A 22,700-nucleotide genomic window follows, 5' to 3' on the forward strand; every position below is an offset into this window, starting at 1 on the left:
ATGGGAATCTTTAGTTGTTGCAAATTGCATATATGACTGTATAAAAATATTTCACTGTGCAAAAATTCTTTAGCATTATTTTTACAAACAGAAAATTTAACCCTGAAGTACTTAATGTCCACATAGCTCTTCTGATACTTGAAAAATAATCACAAAGAATTCTCAATATATCTTGAAAAATAATCACAAAGAATTCTCAATATATCTAGAAATTATTTAAATCAATGTTAAATTATCTGGTATGAATTCAGATGGTTTAATTTTAATTGACTCAAATAAGTTAACTGTGGATATTAACTCGGGGAACACTGAGTTATAGAAACTAGACAACTTCAGATCTACTCTGTAATTCCCCCATAAAATACAGTTCTTATCTGTCCTCAAAAGGAGGAGCTTTCTGCTCCACAGCTGCTTACCTCCTGCCTCTTTGACATTTAAGATGGTTTAACGCCTGGTCCGATATTTGCAGGTTTTGCTTCCATTTAGTAACTTAAGAGAAAAGTTCCACCTCTATTCCAGCTAGAAGGCATTATGTAAACTCAAAGCAGAAAGAACCCTGCAGAACCCTCGGAGCATTTCACTGGGCAAACAGCAAAGCCACACAGGCTAAAAGACTCGGCATCTATGTTCCCAGACTGCCCAGCACAGCTCTCAGCAACTGCCCAGGGTTGAAATAGGTATTTATTGTGCAGATGCTGTACTAAAGAGGCAAATCACACCCTCAAGTATGAAAGAATTACACTTCAGAGCATACTCCTATTCAAACTGGCTGCTATTTTTACTGATTTCTAAATCAGACACAGAAGTTAGTAGGCAATACAAGTAGTTTTTGTATACAGTGCTCTAGCTCCCCATGTGGACACACCTGATCAGCAATACATTCAAAGTAGTTTACAGAAGTTAGTGCGATCCTCCTTTTTAGAGTACAGTAGCAATCTATGAATACTCCTAACATGCAAAAACTTAAATTCCCATATTCTGATTTTTTTAGTTGAATTGTTGGCTTAAGAATCTCCCTCCAGCTGCTGTTTCCAAATACTACACTTCCAGTTGTGCCAACACAGCCATTTATATAGCCCTGCGGTTAATCTGAACTAATCCATAATGAAAATATCCCCCTTTCCACCTAATTAAAGTGGACTGATTCTCCAGATTAGTTCATCATAAAACAGCTTTAAAACATCACACAGAATGGCAGCTAACAAGAGTATGGCTCTGGTTATGTCAGCACAACCATCGAAAAGAAATCTTGTCAAACAACAGCCAAACTTCTTTCCAACATTCGAAAGCTACTCTGGACCAAAACAAACTGGAAAAGCAATTTTTATTGTAAGACCATGGCATACATGGATAAACTGAGGATTCACAATCTGAAAATTCTTTTAAAAAATGCAGCATACCCAATTCTCTTTTCCTAAAGCAGGATGACACTGTTAGCCCCAAAGCATGCATATGAACACAAGGACTGGTGTTGTTACAGAGATTAAACAAATAGGCTAGGGGAGAAAAACCCCACAAAACTTAAATCACTGCAGAATTTGGTTGGTTTGCCTTTTAAGTCTTCCAAAAAGCTTTTACTACTCACAATTTTACAATATTTCCTTCCCCTAATGAGTAGTTTTCCAGTTTTCTGGTAAAAGCAATGAATGCACTCCTTCATGCTCCACCAAAGAAAAAACAAAAATATGAGTAGCGATTTGTAAAACTAGTTCTCTTTTGGTTAATATCCCATAACCACATTTGTATATACAATGAACACATACGCAGAGTGTTCGCTCAGAGGTCAGAAGTGAAACATCATCCAAAGCCTCAAAGAAAGAAAATGGATAGAGATGATCATGTGCTGGCCTTGGAGCAAAGACAATTAAGTGATATAAACACACTCCACCTCCCTGTAAGCACTTAGATAGCTATATCATAACACACCTCAGAAAAAGTCTTATTTACTATTTTGTTCAAAGTGCTGGGTCTCTGAGATCACTCAAATACAGTGGGATACCACTAACTTCTTAGAATAATGTGGTACTACAACATGAACCTACATGTCTCTTATCTCCCATTTTTTAGTGACAAAGCCCAACCAACTGTGGGCTAGAGACTATTACCAAAGGAAGCTTACCCCATTATGTTTCTTGCTCACAAAACACAGAAAATATTTTTTGCTATGCAAAAATCAACATAGTAAATAAAAAGGTAGAGTATGAAGAGGTGGAAGAGGAAACAATTCAAGAAATTCTTCAGGGAGCATGCAGGCACAAAGAGGTTCATTTTTATTAACTGTGGATTTGCACTGGGCTTGATAGTTTCTAATACAATAACAAGACAGGCACGTGAAGCTTAAATTTCTTTTACCCTTTTGAACCACAGTTGCCTCTTGTTTAAAGAGCAGCAGAAAAGTTGCTCTTTTGGTTGTTACTCTAACATGAAATCCCAAACCAAACAGAAGCATTCAAATTCATTGTTTTCAGGAACAGTCACTGTTACACGATCTAGAAATCGTCCTTAGAGCATACTCACATAATACAGTAGGTATGAATGCAACAACTTTCCTCCCTTTCTCAAAAAATCTGCTCTCTAATGTTTCTCTTTTAAAAAAAACTTTAGAAATTAATATGATTTTTGAAAAGCATTTAACAAACATTTAATCAGAGGAATTATTCTTCAAAATCCAAAGCTCTGTTTCTGACTAATAGCTCACTTGCCTCTTGACAGGAGACATTCAACCCTTCTTTTGCTCTGTTCTCTATTTATTGAGTTTACAAATAGTTGAACTTGAATTTGCCCTGGACTTGTGTTCTGAAAGGGTAATGTGATTCTGTGAATAATACAGCATACTGCTTTCTGTATCTACTTTAAAACTAATTTAATCAACACACTACCACGCAACATCACAGAATCACAGAATGTTAGGGACTGGAAGGGACCTCGAAAGATCATCCAGTCCAATCCCCCTGCTGGAGCAGGAACACCTAGATAAGGCTGCACAGGAAGGTGTCCAGGCAGGTTCTGAATGTCTCCAGAGTAGGAGACTCCACAAGCCCCTGGGCAGCCTGTTCCAGTGCTCTGTCACCCTCACTGAGAAGTTTCTTCTCAAATTTAAGTGGAACCTCCTGGGTTCCAGTTTGTACCCATTACCCATGTCCTACCATTGGTTGTCACCAAGAAGAGCCTGGCTCCATCCTCATGAGACTCACCTTTTATATATTTGTAAACATTAATAAGGTCACCCCTCAGTCTCCTCTTCTCCAAGATAAAGAGACCCAGCTCCCTCAGCCTTTCCTCATGAGGAGATGCTCCACTCCCTTAATCATCTTTGTTGCCCTGTGCTGGACTCTCTCCAGCAGTTCCCTGTCCTTCTTGAACTGAGGGGCCCAGAACTGGACACAATATTCCAGATGTGGTCTCACCAGGGCAGAGTAGAGGGGAAGGAGAACCTCTCTTGACCTACTAACCACCCCCCTTCTAATACACCCCAGGATGCCATTTGCCTTCCTGGCCACAAGGGCACAGTCCTGGCTCATGGTCATCCTGCTGTCCACCAGGACCGCCATGTTCCTTTCCCCTATGCTGCTCTCTAATAGGTCATTCCCCAACTCATACTGGAACCTGGGGTTGTTCCTGCCCAGTTGCAATACTCTACACTTGCCCTTGTCATATTTCATTACATTTTTCCCTGCCCAACTCTCCAGGTCCCGCTGGATGGCAGCACAGCCTTCTGGCGTGTCAGCCACTTCTCCCAGCTTGGTGTCATCAGCAAACTTGCTGATAGTACACTCTAGTCCTTCAATACATTGAATTAATCCAGAAACTTAAAGACTGATGCCAGCTGTGATCAGCAAGAAAGCAGATACCACTAACAGATATTCTGCTATACTACCACAGATATTAGACTTTCCCAAGCATTTGGTACATAACTGGACAATAATTTTATTAATGTAGCATTCCTCTAGTCTTCAGTAACAAGAGTTTTATTTGCATATTTTATTTTAAGCTATTAAAACTGAGCCATATTTCTCTTTCCTGGATACCATCTTGCTTTTTCAAGAAAAAAAAAAGCAGCATCAAGATAATTAAATTAACATTTCAAACAAGTTTTATGTTCAGAATAGAGGCTACTAAAAAAAAACAGAGTGCACTGTTCAGTTCTTAAGACTCTGAATTGTTTCTACAAACTATTTACATCACAAGTACATTAAAACCATATATTGAACATTACCCTTCAAAAAGTACTAAAGGGTACACATAAGACTTTCCGATGATTGAGTAAAACCATTCTTACATTGAAGAGTTTCCTAGCCACCTGAACACTGCAGCTTTAAAAAACCCCAAACAACCTAACAACAACAACAAAAAAAACCCACACAAAACTGTCTTCCAATAAGCAACTTGAAGAAAAGTTTCATTAGGCACTACTAATGATGTTTAATGGTTCTACTTCTTGAAGCAGTTTCTTCGGAAATAACTAGCATTTCAGTGCTTGATGATGTTAGATGTTTACAAAAAGCAATTACCATTTTATACAGGAGTCTTTTGTAACCAAAATGGCATGGACTTTGCCTTAATCTGTGTGACAAGTTTGGGAACAACACAGATTAAGAGATTTCTCAAGTCCTACAAAAAGCACTTGTTTTGAGAGAAGTATCTCAAGCAAGAAAAAATACTTTTATTAATAAGTTTATTAATAATCTAATATTATGAAATTAAGAAAAACAATTTGATGCAACGTGCACATTTTTCTACAACTCACACAATGAGTTTTCTTGGAAGTAACTACACACAGAGTTTAGTTTAGTACTGGAAGAAGCTGGCACTTTCAATATAAAAGAAATCTGTCACATTATAGAAGTGAGTAATAATCATAAGCATCTATTTTCATCACCTTCTTGAAACACAACATCAAAATTAAGTGCTCTGCAGACTCACAGAAAGAAAGTTACATTATGTAAGAAAAAACTCAAAAAAAAAAAAACAACCCACAACACACAACTTTTTCTCCATTTAAAAAAACAAAAGATAAAGTTCCCAATCAAGTAATTCCTGCAGACCTCAATATCTGTCTGTTATAAAACAAATGCCAAAATGAAAAGGCTTGACTGCAGGACAAAAATTCCTCTCTGTTTTTCCCAATACAGTGACGGTCATGAGTTGTTTTTTCATAAATATTTGGCAAAATGAATACACATGGGGGAGGGAAAACATCCAAATCAAAAAATGTCTTTCATTCAATACTTTTTAATCCACTAAGACACTATTAAGAAAACAAAAAATAAAAGTCAGGGAGGATAAGATACGTGTTCTGCAGTTTGAGATTTGAAGTGCTTAGGAACACACACAATGCTTCACTATTTTTGGGTGGTTCTTTTGCAAGTCCCCGTAATCAACTCTAATTGCATCTTTTCTCTCTACAGTTCAAGTAGAGGAATACTTTGCTGTTGCTTTTCTCAAAAGTAGCACCAGTGGAAGTCATATGAATGTAAGTGTTGTGTTGCCAACTACACAAGCCCTTCTTGGGAAACTAGCTTATCCTATATGGTGGTGGTAAACACACTTTCCACTGCTGTCCAAGAAAGAGAATACCTACTGTAACTTGGAAACAGCAAGCAAAAAGTTGCATCAGCTTTACATGCCGACTTTGCAACAACTCTCATCCAGCTGGGCAGACAAAACAGCCCTGTGTTTAGTAATGCTGCTGTTCATGTGGTTGAGAAAAGACTTGTTGACTCAGGGAGATCAACCTCACACTTCTGTCTTCTAATGTGAAAGCAAGCCTCTAACCCCTGAAGTCATAATTTAATACTTGATATTTACCACGCATACAAAGACAACAGGAGCTTTGTTATGACACTGGAGTTTCAAAGTCTTTCTAGTTCTCCGCACCCACAGCCTGCAATGCTTGCTTCACCTGTTTCACCTTTTCCTCAGTTCCAGGCCCTTCATAGAAGCATTTCTCTGCACAACACAGTTGATTGACTATACTTGTGTCTAGTATAAGGTTTGTATTGCTCTCTACAGGCAATACCACACTTTCAAAAAGTATATACAATAATTTGATTAGAATAGTACATTCTAAAAAGATGTGGACAGAGGCTGACTTTTTTTATATTAAAAATCCAACATTTAGGTCCAATACAAAAGATCAGGAGCCAGTAACTATCTTGAGTAATTCTGACAGAAAACATGAGGGAGAATACACTACAAGCATTTTTCCCAGCAATATGAAGCACTGAGTCTAAGGAATACTGTGAGAGGATGCAACAAAGTTATCAGGTCACTTTAGCTTTTATTAAAAACTTAATGAACCTATCATTTAACTCTTTTGTTCAGTTTGAACAGCAGTATTCTCTTTTCAACTTCATTTTATCACAGAAAACATTTTATAAAAACTAACAGTTAAGTTCTGAAATGTAAGAGTGTATTTTACCCAATAAAATAAAAACAAGATAAAATTTAAACAAAAAATAAAGTATAGTTTACTAGGAGAACAATCTTCCAGGTATTAATAGATCGGATACAATAAACTTCAGAAGATATTCAGATTGAAGCCCTCCTAAGTCAAGGAGGAAACTACTGCAATGGTAATATCATAAAGTTGATGTATTTTACTGTTAAAAATAGTAGATGTTTACACACACAGTAACTTACTCCATACTGAACTGTTGTCACCCACAACCCTTGAATTTAGTAAGACTGTTCAACAGCTGACATGGAAGCACAGTGAACAGAAACATAATACTTCCAAGTCAACACGAGCCTCATCAGGTCAAACAGAAAGCCAATAAAGGTAGAGAGTCTGCAGTACTTTATCTTGCACTGAGAAAACAGTGCTAATGTTTCCAGATTCTTCTGGCTAAAATTTTCTGGGAAGAAACTTCAAAGAATATTTTTCTAAAAGCCCCATCAAAACGTCATTTTACTTGATCACATTACTACATTTTCACAGAATCACAGAATGTTAGGGATTGGAAGGGACCTCAAAAGATCATCCAGTCCAATCCCCCTGCCAGAGCAGGAACACCTACATGAGGTTACACAGGAAGGCGTCCAGCCGGGTATTCAATGCCTCCAGAGTAGGAGACTCCACAACCTCACTGGGCAGCCTGTTCCAGTGTTCTGTCACTGGAGTTTCTTCTCATATTTAAGTGGAACCTCTTGTGTTCCAGTTTGTACCCACTGCCCCTTGTCCTATCATTGGCTGTCACCAAGAAGAGCCTGGCTCCATCCTCATGACACTCACCCTTTACATATTTGTAAACATTAATAAGGTCACCCCTCAGTCTCCTTTCTCCAAGGTAAAGAGACCCAGCTCCCTCAGCCTTTCCTCATAAGGGAGATTCTCCACTCCCTTAATCATCTTTGTTGCCCTATGCTGGACTCTCTCCAGCAGTTCCCTGTCCTTCTTGAACTGAGTGGCCCAGAACTGGACAAAATATTCCAGATGCGGTCACATTTTCGGCAAATCTTCAAGTATTTGACTACATAGGTCAGAGTACCTACACTTAAGTAAGACTGAACATCTAAATGTCATTTTGTATTTTAGTTTGAAAGAAAAAATAAGAAGCTACCTTTTTATTCTGCGGCCCAATTGTCCAAAGGGAACTTCTCCCCCCACCCATAAACAAAACCCACAATTCTATTTCTTACATTCCATATCAAAAAGGCACTTCAGTCCTGATCCACAAAAGTCTTTTCCATCCCTATCTTAATTTTCTTTGAAGAACAGAGAATGTCATCACATTCAACTTTACGAACAAGGCTGTTCACTAGGGACCAGGATAAGGTCAAATTCATTTCCAGCTGTCATCAGAACCAGGATATGAATTAAACTTCCAAAAACATATTAGTTGAGTAATACACACAGCCCTCTCAAAGGTTTCTTTCCCTCTCCCTCAGCTACAAGCATGGATTTATAAAAAGAGAAGCCTCCATGGGCACAACAGGTTGGACATAATGAACCACTGCTTCTATGGTCCTCTAGGTACCAACTTGAAAGGATGCTTTGCTAGTAGCAAAGATTGGAGAACACTTCTCCTGAGACCAAAGAAGAAGTAATTCAATTTCAGTTGGTGAAAACTAGTATCTAGGAATGGCTGTTTTATAGACATTCTTTTTAGCTTCATATTACAGAAATGAATCAAGACTATATTCATTCAAGTAAAGTCTTATTATCAAAAACCAAAGAACTTCCTTGTGTTACAATGAACTCCCCAAGCTTTCCAATTAACACAAGAAGCAAACAGATAGCAAGCTATTTTAATGTTTGTTGTATCTTTCCTTACTGTTCCATAAGCAATGGAAAGGGGCAAAAATTGGAGATATCTTATTAAAATAAAGAGTTCAGGAACAGAGATTCAGAAAATTCCAGATTTAAAAAAAAAAAAAAAAAAAAAGCATTATTCAACAAATGCTTCATTTATAAAAAGTGATACAGTGTTTCAAGTTAAGTCTTGTGCAACCTTTTTTCTTGCATATTACCATTATCCACCTTAAAAAAATGTTGCTTTCCAATACAGGAGAGAGGCAAAGAATAAGATGCTCACCTAGACTACAGAAAAGCAGACTGATTTATCCAACCTTATTCCACTGAGGCAAAAGAATCGATGATCTTCCAGAAGAGAAAAAAGAAAAAAAAGACCTGCATCCTTAATCTAAGATGAAAAATGTGGTACTGTTGTAGGAACAAAGAACCACAGCACTGAACTTGTTAGCTGAGGAAAAAAACTAAGACTATCTATGAGACAGGTCAGATACTTGCGCACTGTGCAATTAATCTAGAATATCAGTCTCAGTTAAACAAGTCAGATTTTGAGCAAGACCTATGCAGTGAGATTACTAGATTCCCTATACAGGACGAAAAGACACTGCATCTTGTCTTCACTGTACAGTAAATTAGAGGCTAAATGTATTGTCACTGCCTCAAACACTTCTGTTCGGTTTTCTTTTTTTGTTTGTCTGTTTTGGTTTGGTTTTTTTTTCCTCCAGGAACGCAAGTGAAATCTATTGCCTACTTTTACACTATTCTGTACTTACTGCTGGTAGTAGAGACTGCATGTTCTGGTTGGAGTCAGCTATAGTGGCTAGGTAAACCAAGTTTGTATGCAGCATCTGCTGGTATCTATCAAAATAAACAAAAGCAAAACAGATCTTAAGGTGTGAATACAATAGACATAAGAATTTACTTTAATTCTACACACATAAAGTTACCTATGTAAAACAAGATTCATGAGACTTACAAGAGTACCATTATTAGGAATCCTAAGCCTTTTCCCCTCACACCTATTACTCAGCCCTTCCCAATGTCTCCATGAAATCTGTGCCTGTATCTTGTCTGTAACTTCCATCTTGCTATGAAAACGTAAAGCTGGGCAATACTGTTTTCACCTGTTTCACTTCCTGCCCCAAACTAAGTCACCAGGAGACACATACTGTGTGTGAGGGGTGCTATTCGATGTAATTTCCATAATAAACACTATGGAAATAAAGTTCCTTTTATTATGTTCTCAGATGCGAGATGTCATAGAATTATGTGAACCAAAATCAAGATCAATGCACACATTTCATCAGGACCCTGAGCTTTGGCAGTTTGCTATAGAATCATTTTTCTGCTAAAGAACCACATTCCAAGGTCTCAACAAGTAGCCCCACAGTCACAAGAATAACCTTCAAAGCAGGAACATATTATGAATACGTAACAACAGGCTTGCAAACAGCTTAACAGAGTAACTGTGCTACAATAAAAGAATTCCCTTAAAGTAAAAATACCTACCATTTATGACCCCTCTCCTATCCCCAAACTAGCGGTTGTCTTAGTAAGGGCTCAAGAGCCAGACTATGATGCCCCATCTGTCATGTAACTGAACATTTGTGTGATTACAAGGGTACCATGATGATTCCATGCCAGAAAACAGTAATGGGAAAATAATATTCCTTCATAATTCACTCCTTCGACAGTTGTCTCAGATCACTCTCCAGAGACCCCACTAGACAGTGAGTCCACCTGGAATATTCTGGCAAGCCAAACTTTCAAGACAAGCTTGTTCCTCCTGGGCAAGTGGTAAACAGGTAGTTTTTAAACACGCCATCAGGAAGGTCCTTCCCTGAATTATTTTGAAGGGTTTACGAAGAAAACTACCTTTCCTGAAATGTAATTATGATGCAGAGCAAAAAGGTCCTGGTTATACAGTCCCCACTTTTATGAGCATCACCATCGTAACACCAACTTGTAGCAGTCAAGTTGCAACAATTCAGTGATAGAAGTGATAGTCATATGGCAAATACAAACATAAATTTCAAGTTTACTATCTGCAGCAACACTTTTTTATTCTCTGCAGCACACTTCCCATACAAAGTGAGCCAAACAAATCAAGAGCAGTCCTCTAGATGGAAATTCACCCAGTCCACAGTAGATTTGGATTAATGTCTTACTGAGAGCATTCAGACGTCTTTCCTTTGTTCTGATAGTCCATTATACACTGAATAAGATGGTTATTTTCATCCAACATCTGAAACGATAAAGAAGTCTTGAGTAAGTTTCATGTTCTTTACAGAAAGAAACTTAGGATAAATTTGGTTCTTGTTCCTCTTCTTGAAGCTTTTGAAAGCAAATTAAAAAGTAGTATTCCAGAAAGTTCAACCAAATATTTATAGAACACAATTTCGCTCACATCTCCTCACCTCCCTCCCATTAGTTTTACAGTCTCCAGCATAAGGGTTTGAAGACACCACTGTAGTTACATTTGTGAAGCTTCCTATTCAAATACCTATCCTTTTTCTACATTAAGTTCTTATGAAGCTTTCAAAGTTTTGCATTTCTTCGTTTGATCTCTACAAATAAATTTACTTAAAAATTTATTTCCCAAATTTCCTTTTACTTTCTGAAGCCCACAAACGTTCAAAAATTTAATAACAAAAGGCATTGAAATTGTTATTGATAGAAAACGAGCTTACCGGACAGGTTTGTTTCAAGGAAATGCATTGGAAAGCTAGGCCATATTTACATTAAGGATGTCCAATTAAACTGCACTTCATAAATATTGTGTATAATGGGCACACTAGATCTACTACAGTAGAAGATAAGTGAATTACTTGGGGGGGGGGGGGGGGCGGGGGAGAAGTAGTCCTAAAATAAGGAGAAATAGCAGATCTCAGCTTTTCACAAAGACCTGATGAATTCAAGGTGTTCCAAGCTCCGTAAACAGAAAAAAATAATAGTCTCGTTCCCTAGAACTGCATACCCCCAGATTCACATCTTTTTAACCACTCTCCTGCACTCTGATCAGTTGAGAGTCATCAGAACCATGGCTAATCTGAGCTACCAGCTAAGTTATCCAAGTCAACTGAACAGAAAATTTACTGTCAAATGGAAAATTCTGCATCAATTTCTCCCTTTGCTTACTCTCAGTGGAAAGCTGTTTAGATCCCTTTATCCAGTTGCTGAATTTAACAAAAATAACAGGATCTTAACCATCTCCACTTTCTTTCCTTCTTCCAAACATGGCTGAGACTAGCCAAAAGGCTCACGCGACTACAAGGAAAGCAAACACTCTCATTAAATCATCTTTATTTCCCTAGGAATCCAACCTAAACAAATTATATAGGGAAAAAAAAAAAAAAAAAGAAGAAGAAGAAATAAAGAAAAAAGGTACTGACACTTTTTTTTCCCCTTTTGATTAATCCACCTCTACTATGAAAAGAGTATGGAGTCAGAAACTTCATGCAGTCCACTCACGACTTCTAGCCTTGTAAGACTGAGCCAACCAGATGAGTCTGCTTAAGTTAAACCAGTAATTCACCAGAACTGGCTAGAACAATCACCTAAACTGCTGGATCTGGAAACACTGTCATTAAGCACTAAATACAGACAGAACTGCAGTATTTTGAGTTACTGTCTCAGCCTCAGAAACTAGGCAGAACTGCAGCTGCACACACTGATGAGGATCATAAAAACGGTGCTACACAGACACAATTCACATCTATTAACATGAAATATTACAGAAATGCAGTGTGCATTTTCACCAGGGGGAAAAAAAAAAAAAAAAGAAAAAAAGGGAAAAAGGAACTAATACCTTTGACACCAAAGTCTAACAGAGCACTTGAAAGGAAGCTGTGAATCAAGGCTCTCCTCAAAACATCTCCTACCTTCCAGAGCAAGGCAGCAGATAAAGTTTAGCAGACAGGTAGACCTTCCGACTGCCAGTTAGAAGGTTGCATTCTTCACTTTCCCCACATAATCTGGACCTTTTGGGGCTGAGGGGAAGGTGGGAAAGGAATAGGAGAGCACGCAAGAAGGAATACGATTGTATCTGAGACAGGGCTGCAGGCACTGTTTTATCCAGTTTTGATTGAGCAGTTGCTGGTAAAAAATTGAAACAGTTCTTTCAAAGAGTTATAAACACCTACTGTCAAAAAAGAATTTAGTTTCCAGATGGATGAAGACACCTCCAGGGCTTCTGACAGTTTATGTAAATTACAAAGATTCTTCAGCTTTAACTACACCGGGGTTTTGCCAGCACACCAGCATCAAATTACTGGTTTGATTACAGCACAAGAAAAACTTAATTGTCTGCATTTGCCATACGCACCCCAGCGACCTGAAGTCTCTACTGACTATCACCTTTAAGCAGCTTTCCACCCAGTGGGTATGGATTTTTCACATCTATTTGTCAAGCAAGGACTTCTGCTCTGTAACTGTGGAGGCCTCTATTATAACTCTGAGGTCTCCTTTGAGGTCCTGATTGCTACAACATCTACCTTGCTGACAACCTCATCTTCTACTAAATCCTAGGTTAGCTGTACCTACCTGAAAAGCTCCTAAACAAGGAGCTTGTAGTGCTCTGGAATCAATTCAATTCATGGCTATTTACACGGGTAACAGTGCAAGTCTTCAGTTAAGTTTCTGAATACCACCAAACCACCAGTGAACTTGAACGCGCTCCTTTGCTTCTGCCCATGCAAAACACCACGGGTTGTAACAAATCCTACACACGCTTTTCTTTGATTGCTTTAGCGAATTAACTTGCTCCCTCCCACAGAGGCTTAAATCGAGTCGTTCGAAGTCGCTGTCATTGGCTCCGACCATCATGTTCTTCGTTAATAACGCTTAAAAGTTTAGGAGCAGCCTCAGTGCTATGCGGACCAAGCTTGGGAGCTGCGGTCGCCGCTCAGCCCGCGGAGGCTGAGCCCGAAGTTCGGCAGCCTTTAGGAACAACCCAACTAAGTCGGACTTACAGACACCCCTCACAGGAAGGGGTTACTCGACTCCGCCGTTTCCTCATCGTGCCCGGCGGAGTCCTTACGGGTTAATTCCCGCCCGCGGCTCCGGGAGCGCTCGCAGCAGCTGGGAGGGCCCCAGGGCCACCGGCCGCCCCCGCCCCACCGCAGCCCGCCCGCCCGGCGCCTCTTCCCGGCGCCGGGACCCCCGAACAACTGCCGAAGTGCGGAGAGGCAGCGCCTCGCCGGGCCGTGCCCGACTGGAGCAGCCACGGCCTGGCCGCCCCTCCGCCGCCGGGGCCTTGGTGCTCCGGAGCGCCGCCGCCACCCCCTTCCCCGCGCGGCCCGGCGGCAGGAAGCAGCTGCAGCCCCCAGGCCCGGCCCGGCTCCTTCTCTTGCACTCACCTTCTGGATGGCGGCCGGCGTGATCTCGCCCTTCCCCCGCTGCCTCGGGGCCGCGAACGCCACCGACATGTCGGGCCGCACCAGGAGGGTCCGCCCCCGCCGCCCGCCCGCTCACGCGCCCCGCGGAACCAGCAGCGGCGGGAGGCGGCAGCGATCCGGGAAGAACGCTGTGCGCGGGGGGCGGGGGCGGCTGCCCAGCGGGACGGCCCATCCCAGTCCCGCCGGGAAGGGTTAAGGAGGACCGGCTGCTCCTCCCCCTTTCCCGCTGCGAGGGGGAGCCCCGATGAGGCCGTGGCCGCCTGGCAGATCTCGGCCAAAGCAGTGGGACCGAGAGTCGGCGCTGAGTCCTTTGAACGTGACCTCCGCTTGTGACGCGTTCTTCTTGGCTACCCCTTTCCCTCCGCGGCGTTGGTACGTTCCTGCCCAGCGCGCCTCAGCGCCGGACAGGCAGCGAAGTGGTACGGCCGGCGGGGGGGATGGGAGCGTTGTGGTGCGCACGTTACATGGGACGCGCTCCGGCTGTGCCGAGCGGCGCGCTCTCCTCCCCCCTCTACCCGCCGCGACAGTTGGTTTCACCCGGGCAGCCCGCTCTGGCGGGGCGGGGCTGGAGGCACCTCAGGGACGCGCCGAGGCGGCGGCGGTCGGTGCTGCGCTCTCCGGGTGAGACCGCGACGGTTTCGGTGTGCGGTACCATCGGGCCCGCCCGTGAGGGGAGTTGGCAGGCGTGGGCCCGGCGCTCACTACCGGAGAGGTGCCGCTGCCGCCGTGACACTGTGGCTGTTTGCGGAGCCGTTGTTTCGGCAGCGGCCAGCGCTGACAGGTGGGGGGCGAAACAAACCGTGAAGAAAAGTTAGAGAGGAGCGGCGGCTGGTGCTGTGCGACTCCCGGCGCGGTGGTGTGGGGCGGCTTCCCCTACCGACCTGGGCGGCCGCGGCTTCCCTGTCGTGAGAGTGAAACCGGAGCAAGGAGAAACATTTACTGCCGCAACTTTAAATAAATGATAGACGTTGAAAGTGCTGATGCTTGATGTTTTTTCAGTGCGGCCGCTGGAGGGAATCTCAGTTTCACCGCGGATCGTCACGTACAACTTTGAGCAGTCTAAGACTATTCTTTATAAGGATGAGAGAGTTTCACAGGGTAATGGTACAGTGAAGTTGAAAATCCCCAACTAAAGCATTTCAAACATGCTTTTTCCCGGGTACATCCCTTGCTCAGCCCATGTGCCTTTCAGTGCCACACACCAGGCTGTGAGTCCTGTTTCCTTGCCAGGCTCTGGCCTTATGTAAACCGATTCCTGCTCTTGTGGTTGGCATAAGCACATGCTGCTGTGACTGACAGGACACTACACCGTGACACCCCACAAAACGTGAATCTCGTTCCGTAACTCATCCTGTTACTCGCTTTGTTTTTCAGCTGTTGCTGGCTGAAGTCCCTGGCTCTTCCCTCAAGCCCTGACCCTTTTGGTTGCAGCACACATTTGTAAGTGGTGTCCTTGGCCACCCTGTGGCTCTACAGCTGCTTCCCAACTGGCGTGCTCTCTCAGACTGTTTCTAGGCTGGCTCCTTTCCCCAGCCCCATGGAGATGGCTCTTCCTGGCTCTGCTGTCCTAGGACTGACTGTGAGTGCCCATCACCCTCTGCTTTTTCCCTTGACAAGCAGTTCCCAGGATGCTGGCTCCAAGCTGTTCTTGCATTCCTGCGGCATTCCTCTGCTCAGGGGCCCGCCACTTGGGCTTGATGATGTGTTTCTAGCATGGCGCTGCTTCGTCCCTGTCTTTTCAGATTACACAGGACCCTGAGTTGACATGTTGTTAATCTGACTCGCTTTCCTCTCCAGAAAATGTCACTGGCCCAGTCCTTGCCTTGTAGGTCACACTAAGGAGGAGGAGTGATGCCAGTGTATCCATTTGGGTGTTTGTGTTTCTAACCATTTCACGCATCATCATTGTATCAGGGTCCATTTTTTATACTAGTAGCAATTTTTTTTCTGTCTCCCACACACTTTATCATCATCATCATCATTATACTTGTAGGGAACCAAAGGCAAAGAAGGGGTTGAAGAAGCCTGTTCTAAAGTTGGCACACTTCCTGGTGATTCATAGTTATTACTCTATGTTATTGGGATGAACTCATAGGATAACTGTTAAAATAGCTCTGTGCCCAAATTGGTATTATTTCTAGTTAGTACAAATGACAACAACGAATCCTAGGAATGAAGAATGCAAGACAGCCATGGCCAAAGCAGCATGTAATCAGAAGGTACTGTCTCCTAGCCAGCCGCAAACAGAATTACAAGGACTTATTTCTTTAACAGGAGTATATACTTGGCTCTGGAGACTGATGAAGTGTGTGAAAGTGTCCCAAGGATGCAGGCATCTTCAGCAACTGGAGGGGAAGTGTGTACTCATGAAATACTCTGATCACTGGGAATTCCACAAAATGTTTTTCTCTTCCCACAAGTATAACTTATCTTTCTGTCATTCTCTGGTTACCCACCACTGTTTATAAAATATTTCACGTTGGAGTATCTTGGTGGTCACAGCATTTGAGACAGTGTGGGTTAGATGTCAGCCACACAACTACTGCTTTTAAGATCTGAATGTTCCATCGTATTCTCCCACATTTTCAGGTTGGTTTTGAATGGAGGAAAAAATAATAGCCTTGCAGGATGCCACAGTAGAGGAACCTTACAATGAAAGGAGGAATTTCCCATTGTATTTCCCAAAATGGTTCAAATTAAACATGAAATTTTTAGTATGTTCCTATTTCCAAGCAAAATACAGGAGACCAGTGTTTGGAATTCAACTATATTAGTTTTTAGAGGAATATATACACATAAGAACATTTGTTCGTAGTAACTAAAACCATCTCTTTTGCCTAATTTTGTCTGACGATGAAATTGAATCAATTTATTCCCCTTTGTGGTGATTTTTCATGCACATGTTTAACATTTTGGACTTCCACATTCATAAATAGCAACAGATCTAAAGAAACATTGGAAAAAGAGTCCACAGCTCCATTTTTGTTGCTATGAAAAGGGAAATTCACACTCAAAATCAACATTTAAATAATGGCACAGATGCATACAAGCAGGGAAATAGATCGCTGCAATGGAAATGTGCCACATGTCTCAGAACACATAACCACAACAGGGTGTCTCTTTTATGACTTTCTTAATGCACTGCAATATGCCTAGATATCAAAGGACATATGGTATATTTTCTCTTTAATTGCACATTTCTTTGCTCTTGTGAGTTACTCGCAACCTTAACATTATTTAATTGTAATTTAGATGCATAAATCTAGATCATCACTGAGAGTTTCACATGCAAATGTGTTTCAATCAGATCTTCTTCCACCTCTGTTCCAACTTTTGTCAGTGTAGTGTCTCTTTATTTTTGATGTGCATTTGGAGAGACAAGAATGCAGAAAGAACAAGATGGGTCCTTTTCAGAAAGACTTTTTCCCTATGTTTACAACTTGTATTTCTCAGTAACAAGTAATAGGTAAAGATACAGTTCCTGAGACAAGGGTCTGGAAAGCATTAAATTTAGTTCCTAGAGAAAGCTATCTGTTTGAAATGACGTGCTAATAGTAGAGTGATTTTAGTCTTCTCAGGATATGTCAAAATTTCTCACTGGAGATGAATTAATTTAGTTTTGGAGAAAGCTATAATATTGACAGTGATCCAGTCTTCCAATAATTCTGAGAAAAAATGGTAAGCAATCTTCAGTTTCTGTCTGTATTTTCTGCCATTTGTATTATCCAAGTTTCCATAAATTCTCTGGAATAGGAGATGTAAGTAAAATAAAGAACCCACAGACATTCCCATCCACAATAGGAAAATACAGAATGCTGATTCATCAGCATTTTCAAATTTACATTAAAATCAAAATTCCAGTCTTAGCATTTACAAAGCTATATACACAAGATAGAGCACAGCAAAGAATTCCATGGTAGCAACATCTGCTTAAACCTGCTTGACTAAAGGTCTCAGTCTGAAAGTTGAGAATGATTCCTGAGAGTTACTCAGACAAAGCCTTTAGCATGTTGGTGACAGAACCTCATTTTGTGCATTGACTTCAAATTGACCAAAATAACCCCACTTTCTTTACTATACTAGGTACGATAGCTCAGGATCTACTGCTAAGAGGATGACAGGGTGTATTTGAGCCTCTCTTTCAGAGCAGACTGCTTTTTCATCTTGCAATTTTTAAAAAATACGTTTATACATGTTTTTTGTAACATCAGCAATAAAATCAGGTAACAGAGCAGATGCCAAGAAAGGCAGCAAAAGGGAGAAATGCTATTTTTGGTTTAGTGTGTCTTCACCAACTGAAGTTGGTGTGATCTCCTAACTTTGGTGGGATTTCCTATGTGCCGTGTCCCCATATTAATTCATCGTGTTGCAAAACAGAGCTTGCACCTGAAGGTCTGCCAGTGTTCATGGTAGAGCCTTGAAAATGTCTCAGATTCTGTTAATTTAACAAACAGTAATTTGTGATCAAAATACACAACAGCATCAGACTGTTGCTAGGGTAGATACTGCTTTTTGCTTACTAAAAGGGATCACACTAGCAGGATAAATTTGTCTCAGATTTATTTTGTTAGCTTCTTATCTGTGTTTTTCAATTTTGCTATTTATATTCTGTGCTATTGTAGAGAATATTAATAAGAAGTAGCACCTGAAATTCAAGCCTATATGTTCTGATATAAAGTGAAATACCCAAACAGCACTACATGCTACAATGATATTGGTGACTCTGCCATGTTCCAGAGGGGCAATAACAAACCCAGAAAAAAAATCATTGGGATGCTAAATTTTTATTCTAGTATCTGTCATTTTAGTCTGCAAATATAAATATTTGGAATAAAGAAACTCACAGCAGGTTCAGCAGTTTGCGCTAGTGTGAGTAAATGCAACAGCCGCCGTGAAAAAAGCTTTCGGTGTACTGATTTTATTCTTCAAAAGGGAATCTCCAGCTACTAGGAGCATAGGCTATAAATAAAGAATAGCAGAACATCTAATCTAAGCCTCCTTAGAGCTGAAAATTCTTCAAGAATTTGTAGAGGTTAATATTTTATTTTAGGACACAGAAGCAAAGCACTGCGGTTCACTAACTTTCTCATTTTTTGGATGTCAAAAGCAAAGCCAAAAAGATAAACATGAGGAGGCACTGCCAAGCAGTGCTGAAGAAAAGGTAGCAAGGATGTTGGTGATCTGAATATACAGAACTGTTTAGGGCAACACATATGCAGTGGAGAGGTATTCTTCTAGGGATGCTTCTGGTGACTCTTCTGCACCATCTGCATCATCTTCAGCTTCTGCTTTCTGAAGACTCATGACCATGAAGGACAGAGGAGATGACTGAATGGTTACGGGGCAGTACTTCTACCTTATTGTCACAATCCTAATCAACAACTTGCTGAAGGAGTATAGAAAGATAATTATATGAAGTGCAATTTTCTTTCACTGAGCCTAATCCCATGACCTGAAGAAGACCTCCCTCATTCTGCTAGCAGTGCTGCTCCCAGTGCTGCCCAGGATGCTCTTGGGTTTTGCTGCAAGGGCACATTGCTGGGTCATGTTCACCTTGTCCACCAGGACCCCCAAGGCCTCTTCTGCCCCGCTGCTTTCTAGACGGTTGGCCCCCAGCATGTGCTGGTGCCTGGGCTTGTTTCTCCCCAGGTGCAGGACTTGGCACTTCCCCTTGCTGAACTTCATGAAGTTGACATCTACCAATTTCTTCAACCTGTTGTTGTCCCTCTGAATGGGAGTACAACCATCTGGTGTATCAACGACTCCTTCCAGTCTTGCAACACCTGCAGACTTGCTGAGGGTGTACTATCACCTGTCATCCAGGTCATTAATGAAGATGTTAAACAGTATTTGCCCCAGTATTGACCCTTGAGATGTATCGCTACTGATTGGCCCCCAGCTGGACTTCATGCCACTGACCGCCCTATCAGCCTGGCAGTTCAGTTAGTTTTCAGTACAGCTCACTGTACAATTAATCTGTTACTTCAGTTTGCCTGTGAGAATGTTGTTGGAGGTAACTGCCTAAAACATTACTAAGGTTGACACAAAAAAAATCCACTGCTTTCGCCTCCCTGCATGCTCAAGCAGTGTCTCTGTATTGCTCCAGGTCACCTGTCCCTGCTTCCACTTCTGCTATGCTTCCTTTTTTATGTCTGGGTTTTGTCAGGAGCTCCTTGTTCAACCCTGCAGGCCTCTTTGGTCTATTTCCCTCAGGTTGGGGTGGGCCATTCTTGAGTTTGGAAGAGCTGATCTTTGAAAACTGACCATGTCTCTTGGATCCCTCTTCTCTCCAGGGCCACATCTCATGGGACTCTTTCGAGCAGGTCCCTGAATGGGCCAAATTCTGATTTCCTGAAATCTAGGGCTGTGATTTTGCTTTTTGTTTTGTTCTTTCCTCTTGGGATCCTGAACTCCACTGTCTCACGGCCACTGCAGCCAAAGCTGTCCTAGACCTTCACATTCCCAACCAGTCCTTTTTTGTTTTTAAGTGTGAGGTCCAGCAGAGCCTTGCTGGCTCCTTGTTGGCTCCTCAGTCATATTTGTTAGGGATTTGTCAATCAATGCACTCTCCAAACCTTTTGCATTGCATGTGCCATGCTCTGCTGCCCCTCCAGCAGTTGTCAGGATGGTTTAGGTCCCTCATGAGGATCAGGGCCCACAAACACCAAGTTTCTTCCAACTGTCTTCCTGATCAAAGTGTCTGTAGCAGACACACAGAACTTTGCCTATGTTGTTCTGCCCCAGCAGTTCCCAATTAACTCCTCATCTATCCCAAGGCAGAGTTCCATGTTCCATTCCTGCTGCTGTCACATAAATGACATTTTATTTTGTTCTCTTCTGTCCACTGTTTTTGTTGATATACTCTGTATATTGCTTTCTAAAATCATAGAAGAGCAATAAATAGCCGTTTAACATTGTGTTCTTTAACTTTCTATACAAAATGTATCTGAAAGTTACTGTATATTTTATCAGAAGTTCTTAAAATCTTAAAAGATTAATTCTTTTGGTGAATAAAGATACTAAATTATACAATGAAATACAAAATAGGGAATACAGTCGTATTTGATGAAAACTAGATTATAGAGAGAGTCTTGTCATTGTTAATAACCAGTGTTGCTATTTCTCATACACAGCACCTCAGCGACAACAAAGCATAGCAAAAGAAACGATACACTCACATTTTTGTAAATATGCTTTGTGAGTATTACTGTGTTTGAAACCAATTTGGGAATTATACTCTAACTAAAATCTTGTTGTAATGAATGTACATTTATTGTTTTCCACTTTTAATGTCTGTGGGTTTCATGCTGCTTCAATGCTTTTTTCTACTTTTCAAGTATTTCCGAGGATGAAATTACAGTGACTGGAGATCCAGTTCCAGAGTGAGGCTCTATAACATTTCTTGTACAATGATGCATACATTTTATTCTTAGCTTGAAATGACAGATATTGTGTGTTCATATTTCATGATGTTAAAAAATGATTGATTTGCATTTTCTAAGAAAAAGGTTTTATGGGGGGAAATGCTGTTTCAAACTAACCATGAAAGAAACAAAGATCTTATCTGCTCTTGAGATGTTGACCTTAACATCCTTTCCATTAGTCTTTCTTAGAAGTTTTCAAAGCAGCATTCTTCATCTTTCTTTCTTTCTGCCTGTGGATATGAAAGGAGCTTCTCAGAAATGTCTGCAGTATGTCATCGTCTACCTTCGAAACTCTTCCGCACCAAAATACCTATGAAACCTGTGACAAGCATTTAAGCTGTAGTCTGGAATTACCTTATAGATAAGTAAACCTGACAGCTAGCTGTTACCAAAAGCCATGTTTTTCCTTCTGTCCCCTCAACAGTCATGGCCACGTGTTCCCACGCAGTCTCCTGTGCCACCGCTTTTACTCATGTGATCCTGTAGTGAGATGTTTAAAGAAGCTAAATTAGCAGAAAAACAACTGCTTTTCTATAAAAGCAGATTTCTGCCCGTTAAGTTGCACAAATTGGGAGGAGATGAGTTTTGATGTCAAAGCAAGGGAAGACAATTACTGGGGCACAGGAGTGGCGCAGCGTTACCCTTCTCTGTCAGCAGTTAGCTTTCAGATCAGCTTGGCCATGATCGCACCTCTGAGCAGTGAGTCCTGAGAATACTGCTTATCACATTGATCTGTGTTGTCTTGCTGTCTCCCTGGGCTCTTGTGTCTGTAACCACCTTATTTCCTTTGTTTTCTATTTTGGTTGTAAGGTTTTTTCAGGGGCTGCCTCTCTGTACTGCATTTGTAAACCACAACTTTTGCAACTTTGAAAGTTTTTGCTGTGACGTTTACCACACCTTATTTTCCTTCCTAACAGATGTCAAATATTATTATTTCTTGTTCAGGGAGGATGACACTGCCTCCACACAGCTGTTTGCCGATGTCCTTGTGAAAAGACTTGGTCTTATAACGTCTCCTCTGCATAACATAAATAAAGTCAATATTGGAAATAAGAACAATTTCTTTATTCTCACCTAAGAGGTTGGAATTTGAGGGCTAGATACAGCTCTGTTACATACACAGACAAAAAAAAAACATCTGCTGCCAAGCTTCCAGAGGAAAGAACTGTGAAGAAAATGTATGTACTTGATGATCATGTCTGTTTGGCTTTTGCAGGTATTGTTCCACAGTTCACTCCTTTGCAGGTATGGAGTATGTAAAAGTCCTTTAAAGACTGGATTTATGAAAACATTGTGAAGGTGGATGTGGTGGTTTGCGATATGAAAGCCTGGGTTCCTACAAAACTGATTTGAATATAGCTGAAGGATTCTTATGGGGCCAGTAGGAATTACTTAAATTGTTAAAACTTATTGGTCCCACTTTCATAAATCATGTTACGTGAGTCTCTTTGCAGCTCATCCTGAGGGACAAGCCACTTAGTTAGCAGAAGCTGCTCTGTACTGGTTGCAATGGTAACAGGCAGACTGAAAGGGATCAGAAAGGCAAACCTAGAGATCAAATTCAGCAAAACAAATGAGGATGATATTGGAAATATTCCTGGAGAGTTTTACGACAACTACCTCTTG

General features: G+C 41.2%; 1 protein-coding gene and 1 long non-coding RNA gene across 4 annotated transcripts in view; one reads left to right on the forward strand and one right to left on the reverse strand.

Annotated features, from left to right (window-relative positions):
* The window catches only part of SS18 (SS18 subunit of BAF chromatin remodeling complex), a 44,003-nt gene extending 30,203 nt beyond the window's left edge, over nt 1–13,800 (reverse strand). For 2 of the 3 annotated variants that reach the window (XM_065053374.1, XM_065053372.1), the window contains exons 1-3: nt 13,612–13,800; nt 10,423–10,499; nt 9,028–9,112 (exon numbers count right to left, since the gene is read on the reverse strand). In XM_065053374.1, coding sequence (XP_064909446.1) covers nt 9,028–9,112; nt 10,423–10,499; nt 13,612–13,680 — 231 coding nt within the window. In that variant the 5' untranslated portion in view covers nt 13,681–13,800. The remainder of the gene's footprint in view (nt 1–9,027; nt 9,113–10,422; nt 10,500–13,611) is intronic. The other variant, XM_065053373.1, reaches the window with a different exon arrangement.
* A 1,224-nt stretch (nt 13,801–15,024) lies between these two features.
* Nucleotides 15,025–22,127, forward strand: LOC110365727 (uncharacterized). Its single transcript, XR_002425459.2, has 3 exons — nt 15,025–15,229; nt 15,448–15,509; nt 21,254–22,127. It is a non-coding gene; the product is annotated as an uncharacterized LOC110365727 (long non-coding RNA).
* Nucleotides 22,128–22,700: the final 573 nt, after the last annotated feature.

This window comes from Columba livia, chromosome 2, assembly GCF_036013475.1.
Source record: "Columba livia isolate bColLiv1 breed racing homer chromosome 2, bColLiv1.pat.W.v2, whole genome shotgun sequence".
In the NCBI taxonomy this organism is placed as follows: domain Eukaryota; kingdom Metazoa; phylum Chordata; class Aves; order Columbiformes; family Columbidae; genus Columba; species Columba livia.